General features: G+C 34.6%; 1 protein-coding gene across 1 annotated transcript in view; it reads right to left on the minus strand.

The window, feature by feature from the left end:
• Window positions 1–10,848, minus strand: part of LOC123655083 (angiotensin-converting enzyme-like) — an 81,996-nt gene extending 71,148 nt beyond the window's left edge. The window contains exons 1-11 of the mRNA XM_045590921.1: window positions 10,816–10,848; window positions 10,423–10,678; window positions 9,953–10,096; window positions 8,346–8,537; window positions 7,744–8,011; window positions 7,206–7,330; window positions 6,330–6,457; window positions 5,638–5,852; window positions 4,811–4,951; window positions 3,785–3,960; window positions 3,183–3,234 (exon numbers count right to left, since the gene is read on the minus strand). Coding sequence (XP_045446877.1) covers window positions 3,183–3,234; window positions 3,785–3,960; window positions 4,811–4,951; window positions 5,638–5,852; window positions 6,330–6,457; window positions 7,206–7,330; window positions 7,744–8,011; window positions 8,346–8,537; window positions 9,953–10,096; window positions 10,423–10,678; window positions 10,816–10,848 — 1,730 coding nt within the window. The remainder of the gene's footprint in view (window positions 1–3,182; window positions 3,235–3,784; window positions 3,961–4,810; window positions 4,952–5,637; window positions 5,853–6,329; window positions 6,458–7,205; window positions 7,331–7,743; window positions 8,012–8,345; window positions 8,538–9,952; window positions 10,097–10,422; window positions 10,679–10,815) is intronic.
• Between the last annotated feature and the right edge of the window lie 1,695 nt (window positions 10,849–12,543).

The raw sequence follows: 12,543 nt of genomic DNA on the forward strand, positions 1-12,543 counted from the left end.
TCTAGAAAATAAACTTAACTCTGTATCGCCTATAATCGCAAAACGTGTTTTTAATTAGTATAATATCCTATGGCATTTTGCTATGGCGCAATGCGGCTGATACTAAAGTAATTTTTTTAAATTTTATCTGTATAAATGACTGGACGTTAATAAAAAATGGGATATAAAGAATTTCCGAGAGAGAAGTTTAAAAAAAACAAATACGCAACTTTTACTCATGCACGCTATATACACGTATATTCATGAAAATATAATGTACATATAGTAAAATAGGCATTTATTTGTTAGTAGTAGTGATGGACATGCCCCAACTGATATAACACTCAGGAATGGCCACAAAATAACATTTCCTAATTGGAATTATAGGAATGTCTATTTTAATATATAATAAGATTCCGGCTGCGGTTCAATCTCCGCCTTTACTGATGTTTAAAAAAATAAAAAAAAGCTAATTAAAACATGAATGAGTACCGTAGTGATAAAATGGCATGGGATTGAATAAAACACGACAAGACCATGTCTATGAACCATTATTGATTATTTATAATTATTGTGAGTAAGTGGCATGTGATGATTTCGGCACAAATGATTTGCTGACTGGTGTTTGTCCAGATCATTTAATGGCCATATTATTGCAAATTTACAACAGGTAACAAACAGACAGGAACTGTAATTTTTTTAATACATTGCATTACCGTTTAAAATTAAAAAAGTACATGCATTTACAAAGACAGTCATACAGATCTGTGTGCTATGAATAGATTTCGTAATCACTTACCGAGTTGATCCGTCTGTGTCGAGATACGGACTACTCGATTTCAAATGAGATGTATACTCTTGAAGCACTTGATAACTGCTTGATACAATGTGACAACTTCATATTTATCTATAGATATAGGTACAGGCTAGACTAATACCTATAGATAAATCTGAAGTGTATTTAGTTTTATACTCTTCATTATCAATATTTTAAAGGTTTTTTTTTAGTATTATTTTATTTGATCCTTTTTTACGGAAAAAAATCTACGTTAATAGGTAATAATCGAATATAAAACTGTTTACCTATCGTTTTACTTATTTATTAATTTTGCAGTCGAATCAATTATTTTTTAAGTATCACTTAAAAACATATAATAAGTATTAAGAGGGTAAACCCCAGTAGCGTTTTATTGAATATTTTAAATGTAATTTAACAGATATGGAATATACAAAATCATAAAGAAAGAAGAAATACGAGGATGTTTATTTTTGTATTCAAATGTTACTTGAAGCTGGTATTAAAATATAAGCAACTTGTAATAATTAAAAACAAGTTTTTGATAAGAAATATGGAATACCTGCATATTAATAAACTTACTCTTTTAACTCGTGTAAGGCTCGTTTAAATTCAGATTTAGCAGACAAAAATTTGCGAGATTTTTTGTGCCAGTAGAGTAGCAAAAAAGGGTGCGGTCGTCCTAATGGTAGGTGTTTATGGTAGCCTATGAATACATCGCTAGGAGCTTCACAAGCACTACCCTACAGAAGCTCTGAATACCTTACCACAGGAACTAACTGTTTGAGACCAAAAAAAAAAATCAAAAATAGTTTATTTAACTGTAAAGAGTTGTCAGTGTATTAGTCTGTGATTTTTTACATGTTTCAATTTATTTTCTCAGTCGGTCTTCTTTAGATTTTTCATAATATAATTACAGAATAGTTGTATTGGCAAGAATTAGCAAGTCGAAGTGGCAGTGGGCTGGTCATTTGTGACGCAGGACCGATGGCCGTTGGAGTAGACGGGTCCTGGAGTGGAGACCGCGTATTTGCAAACGCGGTGTGGGTCGTCCTCCGGCCCGTTGAACCGACGATCTAGGTAAGATTACCGGTGTAGGCTGGATGAGGATTGCGGAAAACCGGGATGTCTGGCGCGAACTTGGGGAGGCCTACGTCCAGCATTGGACTGCAATAGGCTGAACTGAATTGAGTTGTATTAGAATATTACGGATATTTATTGCTGTGTTAATATTTTTTCTATATTTCTTGTAGTTCAAACCGTATGATAACTATTTATATAGAAGTAGGTACTTACAACGGAGAACTTATTTAAAACGTATTTTGTTTCATTTCATATTATTAAAGTGATATTTCCTTGCATAACCAGTAAAGACAAGTTTATTAAGGTCGATAGCTAAGTAGGCTATTCTTCTTTATAACGTTTGTATCTGCACCTTAAAATTATCTTATGTAGTGAAATAATTTACAAATTAATAACCAAATGTTGTCTGAAAGAAATCGCTGCGTTAGCGATGAGGCCGCCTGTTTCAACTAATGCAACTTGATCATTTTTGTTTACTTAATTCCATTTTTATCATATGATAAATATTTAAGTATTTAATAATATTAAAATATAGGAAACAAAGGAAAGACTTGCTAGTTAACATTTAATGCGGAACTGATTTACCTTCATTAAATATAATAATTTAATACAAACATATTTCGTAGTACCCGCACTAGTTGGTACATTTTGTATTGATGTGCAAAAAAAAAACTTAAATATATAAATAATCATTTCATAGGGTTTTTATTAAATCTTTCATGTCTCTAATCTATCATTTATAACGTACCTATTGGGATTTTTAAACGTTTGCATGGCCTAAGCAGGCATTTGACATTTTACGTGAAGCAAGAACTTTGTACCCCTATTTAAGAAAATTGCGCGGACGGAGAAGTGCGAAATTTCGCACACTTATAGTTTATAAAGAGAAGGAATGCAGAATGCGATTTTTTTTAATTATGCATAAAAAATACCTTAAATCAATATTTAAAAAAAAAACATTACACACATACTAGCATTTATTTGACACATACACGCATTTATGCGCTTTTGTTTATTAAAGCCTGTGGTTATATTATATTAAAGTATGTGGTATGATCGAATTTCAACCACTAGGCGACCACTAGTACTAAAAACATGTAGCTATATTAGTAGTCTATTACCTGTATCACAAGTATTAAATTGCCTATCATAGGAACAGAGCGGTAGTGAGTGTTAAAGATTCGTAATTTATTTTGTATTTTTTCTAATGAGATTTTAGCGTGAAATTGCAGTTAGATATAGTAAAATAAAACAAGGCAAATATATTACAAAACATTTAATACGAATATCTCTATTATCCTACATAAGTACGTTCGCCTGTCACGAGTCACGCTCGGGCGCCGCGAGCGCCGCGCGCTGCTCCTCCGTGCAGTACTCTGTGGACACAACTTACTTGTAAAGCACCCAAAATTTAATAATTTATCACTGACTTTATTTATTCAAGGATGTGCTTATCCCTATTATACCGTACGCTTCAGCCTGGAATATCCCACTGTTGGGCATAGGCTTCTTTCCCCGTGTAGGAAAAGGATCAGAGCTTAATCCACCACGCTGCTCCACTGCGGGGTGATGGATATTATACGGTATAGAATTGCTTCAAAATAATTGTCATTGAGTTTAGGATACAAATGGGCTTATCGTTAAAAGATATTTCTTACAGCAAACCTAAAAATGAACTGTTACATACAGAAATCAAAAGAGACGTACAGTTAAAAAATGTTGATAAATCTTTCTTATTGTAATAAAATACATTTGAGTACGCTTACGGGCATATTATTATGCAGAGAAAAGACAAAAAATATACTAAGAAAAAAATATGACAGTACCACTTTTTATAAAGCAGCAGTTTTTCAATTCCTCATCTTTTTGTTTATATTAGCTGCTTTTATAATGATATCAAGATTGTAACTAAGGTTAAATACATACGTATTTTGCTAGGTTCCCATCCTATATATTCTCCAGTCCTTTGATTCTCTGCTTGCAGCCAATCGTACAAGGGTCTGAAGTACTCCAAGAGGCCATCCGCCCTCATCTCACGTTGACCAGTCAGAGCCTCCATCGCATCAGGCCAAGGTTTCGAGGAACCCATTTTAAGCATATTTCTGAAAATTATATTAAGTGCATAGAATAGTTTTGATAAGTAAACTATACGAATCTAATTTTAAAATCTTATTCTTTTTTAAGTCAACATTTAAAATACATTTGAATAAACTAATTCAAAATAGAAATTATATGAAAAAGCATTATTTTAAAATTTCTTGGAGCAACATTACATAAGTTTGTAAAATTTAAAGGAGAAAAGGAAAAAAGGAGAGAGAAAGAGATAGAAGAGGTAGTAAATTAGAGATTTTTGAAATCAGTTGTACGTTCTTTCTTACAACATGAAATCTTTAAAATACAAAAAATATATCAAACTTCAGTAAATATCTTCAAGTACCTAATTATTCTTTAACTATTACACACACAGCACACAGCAGCCTTACGCAGTCCACTACTGTACATAGGCCTCCACAAGTTCACGCCAAAAATGGCGTGAACTCATGTTTTTTGCCCATAGTCACTACGCTGGGCAGGCGGGTTGGTGACCGCAGGGCTGGCTTTGTCGCACCGAAAACGCTGCTGCCCGTCTTCGGCCTGTGCATTTCAAAGCCAGCAGTTGGATGGTTATCCCACCATCGGTCGGCTTTTTAAGTTCCAAGGTAGTAGTGGAACTGTGTTATCCCTTAATCGCCTCTTACTACACCCACGGGAAGAGAGGGGGTGGCTATATTCTTTGATGCCGTAACCACACAGCATACTTTAACTACTACTCTGAAGTTATTTATATCGTATCACATACATACGCAACTAAAAAACTTATTATTTCTTCATCCCAGAAATCTAATACATACAAATAATTCAGAATCAGAGCAGATCCAGAGAAGCTTTCTGTAAATAATAATAATATCTTACGCGAGAGCATTTCCAGCGTTAACGCTCTGGTAGATGTCGCAGTCCACGAGCTTCTTATTGGGGTCTTCGGGCACATACTCGCCCGCCAGCTGGCACAGCGCGCGGTGAAACTGGAACTGGATTATGAAGGACACGTAGTATCTGGGAACAATTCATGAAGGTTTCTAGTCTATATCAGTGTATTACTAACTAGCTGACAAGAACAGATGTTGTCCTGTCTTGCGAACTGTTGAACGCGTGTTGGAGTAATCGGACTTTTTTCGAATATTTTCTTTATGTTTATATTGCATGAGAATCTTCGGTCCACCAACCAAAGTATTAGATAGTTAATCGAATTTAGTCCTAAGCAACACCTGTGTGTGTCCTTGTGGGTCTCCCCACCGTGCCTCGGAGAGCACGTTAAGCCGTCGGTCCCGGTTGTTATCATGTACGCCTGATAGCGATCGTTACTCATAGTAGGGAAAATATCCGCCAACCCGCATTGGAGCAGCGTGGTGGATTCAGCTCTGATCCTTCTCCTACATTGGGAAAGAGGCCTATGCCCAGTAGTGGGATATTACAGGCTGAAGCATGCAGCACCGTCACAAAAAAGGTCAGCTAGTTTATAATTAATTCCATACAAAAGTCAGACCACAATAACGATACACCTACCTGGCGTATTCAACAAAGTCCTATCATATTTCACTGTAGCATAAATTCAAGTTCATAAGATAGACACACAAAAAAACACACGAGTTCACGTTATTTTTGGCGTAACCTCGTGGAGGCCTATGTCCAGCAGTGGACTCTATAGGCTGCAATGATGATAATGGTTAAGGAAGACAGACCTGGCGTACTCGACGTCAGCGGCGACGTGGTACTTGGCCGCGGCGTCGAAGTCGCGCTCGGAGCGCGGCGCGGGCGGCTCCACGCCCTGCAGCGAGTCGCGCAGCCGCCAGTAGTGGCAGTTGTAGTCCTCCGGCCGCGTGGCGCCGCGGAACACGCCGTAGCGGAACAGGTCCAGCGTGTACGCGAACGGCAGGAACACTATCTTGTCTATACCCTGTAGTTGAACCGGGGTTCTTTGGTAATGACATGGCTTAGCGGATGCTTCAAAGTATGGTCAGCTTATGAAATATAATAATATACTACTTGAAGTGGCTATAAACATGCAGTTAGATGTTATATGACTGAAATGTGGTTAAGCTATTTTTTGAACACGATAAATACGTAGGTTATTAATGCGTTAGTACAAGGTGAAGATGATTTAGAAGATGACACGACGACAACGCAATTACTTTACTAAAAACTAAATTGCACATTGGAATTCTTAAATTTGTTTGGTCAAAAGAACAAAACAATATAAAAAATATATATATTTATAATTTAGTTTTTGCTTCGCATGGATCTAAATACAGCGTTACTGATTTTTGTAATAATTCCTCCCAAAAGTTGTGACCACAGATCTAAACAAAATAACAGCGTTAAACAAGACAAAACAATTAAGATAAAAAATCGATATATAGAAAATTTTGCCAACCATTTTATATAGTTGATTGATTTCAGTTTGTTCATCTTCAGCGTCACCGCTGATCAAACCGACTCGTCTCAAATGTTTCGGAGATGATACGGACAAAGCTATCGTATCGCCAACAGCTTCATGGAAACCTGGAATCAAAACACAACTTAATGACACTGTACAACTATTAGTTGTGTAATTATAGCGATAACGGCTCGTTTTTGGACATATCTCGACCTTGTAAAATATTGTCAACTTTATGGTACAAAAATGTTTACAAGACGAGATTCTTAATAGCAAAATGATTTTTGAAAGTTCTTATATAAAAATGTAATAAGACAAACCCGTAACTGCTATTTCAAAGTGAACCACAACTAAATTTTAAATTCATAGTTGATTTTGTTATTACGAAAACACAAAATGTATGAAATAAATGACGGAAGATTGTTAAGCACATTTGGGACAGTTAAGTAATTAGTAAGTAGTAGTTTCAGTTTTTGTAAGTAGTTTTAATTTGATAAAAAAAACAACATTAGACAGTTTTCACCCACAAAATAATAATACTGATAGCCAAAGGACATCTCAAAATTTAAAGATTACCTTTTATATTATTCTAAGACCCTTTATACTTTTATAAAAATATCCAATGACAGCTAAAACAAAAAACTTTAGTTTACAGATGACATGATTTGTTGTTAGTGGACACTCTGAACTTGTGTTAGTTACAACCAAGTCACCTGGATTCGCTCCAGCTCTGAATACTACGGGCTGATCTCTGTACTGCAAGTAATATTGAACGTGACCCATTTCATGGTGAACTACCCTCAAATGCTCCATATTCACTGACGTACACATTTTGATCCTGAATAAAAACAAAAACAAATTGTCTATAATTACCTGGATTAGCCCCGTCTCTGAACACAACCGGCTGATGTTTGTACTGTAGGAAGTATTGTACGTGACCCATTTCGTGGTGTGTCGTTTGGAAATATTCGTAATCGACTGTTGTGCACTGTTTGATCCTTCAAATTAAGCCAGACATGTTAAGAAAGAATTTGGAAAAAATTATACCACCACCTTTATATTACCCAATTGCTGCAAAGCCATTATAACTATAGCAGTATTATTTATATCATAAGTTTTGAGTGTGACATTGAAATTATAAAATAAGCCTAGTCTACTATTATGAGCAAGTTTTGAACAAGCGAAGTCGAGCTATATCTGAAGATTACATAATCGACGGTCTACGGCGTCTTCTACAAAATTTATTCCTATAATTTGCAGTCTATAGTAGTCAGTATCATTGTTCATTTATTACAGAATTCTAATTTTTTACATTTTTTTCTTAACAATTCAATACATATTGATAACGATATCTCTAAAATATTTGTAACGATAAGATATAACTTAATATACACAGTAAATATTTAGTTACCTAAAGTCTTCTCCGTCATAAAAGTCCCACGCTGACGCGTGACATACAATCTCCCTATCGGTCGGTTTCTCAATGATCGAATTTTTCCAGAACTTTTCAGGCATAGCGGTTAAGTTAAGTGATCTGAAGAATTCGTCTGACATTTGAAACATTTTTAGTGGCGTGTAGTTTTGCTCCTTCATAGCCTTTGTAATGTCGATCTCCTTTTTGTCGGGATATGGACGAGTGAAAGATTCGATGTTGTTCCAAGTTTGCGCCCACATGTTACCTGTAAAACGAATTTTAATAAGATGCAGTAATAATGTATATATTTTCCCCAAAATAGTCAGATTTATATATGTTAAATTACAGCTATTTAAAGTTGTGTCAAAAATTACTAATTCTGACTTATTAGTCCTACAGCTTATGAATCGAAGAACTTCTCCGTGCTTTATTATTTGCATATATGTATAAAACATATAATTTTAAGAAATCGAACATTCAATACCCATTGTCATTATTTATTGTATTTACCTCAAAATTTTAGTTATATTTTAATTATATACTTATATAAATAAGTCCAGTTGTGTGTTTTGTCTAAAAATTATATTAGCAAAAGTTACCTAACAGATGCGCAGGTATGGGTCCTTTTGCCGAAACAATATTCTCTCCATATTTATCTCGAAGCCGTTTCCTCACATAAGCATGTAGTTGTTGGTACAGAGGTTTGACGTCTTCCCATAATTTAGCTAATTGTTCTTCGAAATCTGACACTTCATACTCCGACTGCCACATTTCAGCTACATCTTTGTAACCTGGGAAATAAATTTGTGATTCGATCTAAACAAGTTTTGTCAACAATAAGGTTGAATCAGGGTCATCAGTTACACTACCAACTAATTCAACATTAACCTTAATTAACGCTATATGCCGATAATGTTATAAAGAGCTTATTATTATTATTATTATTATTTTACATCAAATAATTTATTAGTCACGATTTTAAAAAGTGAGTTCATTTTATTATTCAGAATAAAAAATGATCAGTTCACATAGTTACAAAATAAATAAATTTTTAAAACAAAAGTAGCTTAAGTTACTCCTTATTACATCAGCTATATCTACCAATGAAGGTCCCGTCAAAATCGGTCCAGCCGTTTCAGAGATTAGCCGGAACAAACAGAAAAACAGACAGCCAGACACAAAAATTGTAAAAAATGTTATTTTGGTAAATATTCCGTGTATACATCCATATGCATTTAGTATAAAGCGGTTATTTTAATATTACAACTCATTGGCCTTAGTCCGTCTATTGCAGACGATTTAGACAGTGTCAGACAGACACTGTCTAAATGGAGTCTTTCGCATTTTAGAGCTATGCCACGAATTCTTGACGGAAACCACATTCCGGGTTTCAAATCAAGTTTTCCTTCTCCAGGACCGTGATGATTTTAAGCCAGGTTTATCCCTCGGTCGCCTTTTACGACCCCCACGAGCCGACACCACACGGCAGAATATAACAGACACTCTAATTTTATTTATTTGTATAGATAGTTTAAGAATAAAGGTTTTCGATTCCTCCGATAATATAGTGTCATCACTTGTAATTTTAAAACTATAATTATCACATACATTCAAATATATGAATCAGTCGTTAGTACGAATGTACATAAATAGTATCTGATTACATTGTACTGGATCAAAACGTAATATGAATGGCAAAAAGTGTAAAAAAAGCATTACTAAAGCAATAAAGAGAGACTGATAAAAAGTCTATTTAGAACAGATATATTTTAAAATAACAGACGTTTTATGTGACAGATAACAACCGAGTAACATGGCGGCAGAGCATTTTACCAATGAGCGTTGTTATGCAAGAAAGTTCAAAAGCTGGTAATCGCGAGTTGAAATGTTTATATTTAAACAAACATTGGACATTTGATGCAAGTATACCGTAATAGCCGTTACTTTTAGTGGAAAATATCTGCTGATCTACTTTACAGTATCGTTGGTCATTAAGCTTTGACTCTTATCCTATATCAAGAAGAGTAGTTCCTAGGAGTAAGAATTACAAGACTATTTCAATTCGATTAAATTAAATTTAATGTTTTTGCTTCAATTCTGAACGTTGTTGGCTTACCTACCGATGTTAAATCAATAGACTCTCATTTCGAAGGATTAATGAAACTATCTATTAGTAATTAAGTTTTATCAGTAGCTGTATCGTTACCATTAAGCTTCGCAGCTTCGTTATCCAGTTGCACGTACTGAGTGAAGTTGTTCCGCGCCCGAGCTCCGGCCGCGTCGTGCCACTGCAGCCAGGTGTGCTTCAATTCTTCGGGATCTTGACTCTTTGCGAAGATCTCAGTTATATCTGTATGAAAAAAAAATTAATGAAAAAACCTTTAATCGGTGAATCGCGAAATATTTCAACACCCGTGTTGAAAAAATATCCCATAACATGAAAACGAAAAATTCAAATTGAGAACTTTGGATGATATAAGATCTTCAACGAAGCTAGCGAATAGCATATTTTAATTTTAATTCTTTCGTTTTTAACTATTATATAATGCGATCATTAAAAAAATAAAATAAAAAAATTATTAACTAAAACGCGAAACTTATCGGACCCATTAATAATTAATATACAAGATTATATTTTACAATTTATAGCCTCCTTAAAAATACTTAAAATCGTACCTGGTTCTAACGCCAAGTCACATTTAGTGGCATTCTTATAATCGCAAATCTTCGAAGTGGCATAGTTTGACTCCATCCCTGATACACACTGCATCAGGAGTTTGTATTTATCATCAGGTAATGCTGAAACGCCCAGCTGACTGTATTTCTTGAACATTCTCCGAAGAGAAAAGTCTTGGAAATCTTGCCACCTGTACATCTTCGTCTCTTCCCATGCTTGCTTCTCTTGCTTTGAGAGTTCTAACTGAACTTGTATCTGAAAAATAATTGTTTGATTTTAATTTATCGTTTTGAATTATTAATTTGAAACGAAACCGGCGTTGCGTTAGTACACTGGTTTAAGATTACATGTGAAAAACGTCAGTATGCCTACAGAAATTTGAAAAATATTACCTTAGCATTAGTTTTTGGACAGTTGTTTTTCATCCCAATGGCCTTTGTCGCATATGCTTAAATATATTACTGCTTTCTGACGATTTGTGCAATCAGGTTTGTGTTGCAAGTGTTTCAAGACCCCTTACTTAGGATTTAATCCTTTGAGATGGCGAATGCTAACGCGACCCCATCTCGCCCCACCCAGGCGGACGACTGCTCATACGTAGTGGTTTTTTTAGTCATTAGGAGTCTGACATAACCCTCTGGCACTCCGCGCCAGAGGGTATGATGGATTTTCCCCACGTTAAAAAAAGGTTTTAATCCTTTCAGTCAAATTTTAACTGATACCTTTCAGTGCAAGATATTTATTATTTGTGCTAAATATTTAAGTTAATTTTTGAACATTTTACTGCCTTAAATATCATGAGCAGTGGGTATAACTTTGTTATATAGAGACCTTTTGTGCAATTAAGAGATTTAATAGCAAACTATATCACTGGCAGTTTAAGATTAGCATATGTCTCAAAATGTATTGTATCTTTTGAAAATATGTAGATATTGGTGAAATCGCATTTATTTTTGAAAATTCCTACAGTGAGTAAAATTAAATAGGGAAATAGTATTCTGATCTTTTTTAATAATCAAATAACAACCCATCCATCATAACCAAATTGCTCATAATCTCAAGTTCCACTGATTACACGTATTGTGTTTAATCCAATTATAATTAATGAATCGTAATTGAAGTTGTTAAGTACATGTTAAGGCCATGTGTCTGATTGAATTTATCTCTATAGCATATGTATGTTTATAAAAACTGCCATTGATTATATAAAAAAAATTGTTGTATTATTGTTTTTGTCCAGTCAAATTTTTTTTTTTATATGTTATATGTACCTATGGCAACAAGCGTACGGCTCACCTGATGGTAAGCGATCACCGTAGCTTATAGACGTCTGCAACACTAGAAGCATCGCAAGCGCGTTGCCGACCCTATCTCCAATCCCCCAGGAGCTGTGGTCACTTTACTCACCAACAGAAACACAACGCTGCCTGAAAGCAGTATTATTTAGTTGTGATCTTCTGTACGGTCGAGATACTACCCCAGTCGAGCCGCTCCATATTTTGAGCAGGAAATTTCCTGCCGAGGCCTACCTCAGTTTTATTTTATATAGAGTCATACTATTCTCAACTTTTATTTCATAAAATCAACTTTCGAATTAAATATTTTCTAGTTCTTATTGTGTTCTGTTAGGTTTTACTAAACAACTGAATGTAAACTATATGTTAAGGCCACATAGGTTTTATACCTAGGCCACGTCACCATAGCGCATCACCTCGGTGATATGATCAGTCCTCTAAAGATTAAAGTTATAAAAAAATAAGTTCTACAGCAGCAGTGGCATCATAGTTCGACCAAATATTCAAATTACCATAGTTATAATATTAATAAATAATTAAACTATCATAAGTTAGTCAGTCACGATCAAAAGCACTACTTTGTCGGTACCTCAAGTCATCTCAAAAGATAGGTACCCAAAATGACCGTGAATAAATCTATAAAACGTAATAATATATTTTTTTTTATTTTCTACACAGTCGTATATTTCTAAACATTAAGTTGCCTATAGATTAATAATTGTGTTTCAGGTAATTTTTTCGTTACACACTACTTATAGGTTACATCTAGACGCTGGGACAGGATTTAGACTAGTCATAATTTGTATTTTATAACATACCCTTTTC

This window comes from Melitaea cinxia, chromosome 7 (genome assembly GCF_905220565.1).
Source record: "Melitaea cinxia chromosome 7, ilMelCinx1.1, whole genome shotgun sequence".
Lineage (NCBI taxonomy): Eukaryota > Metazoa > Arthropoda > Insecta > Lepidoptera > Nymphalidae > Melitaea > Melitaea cinxia.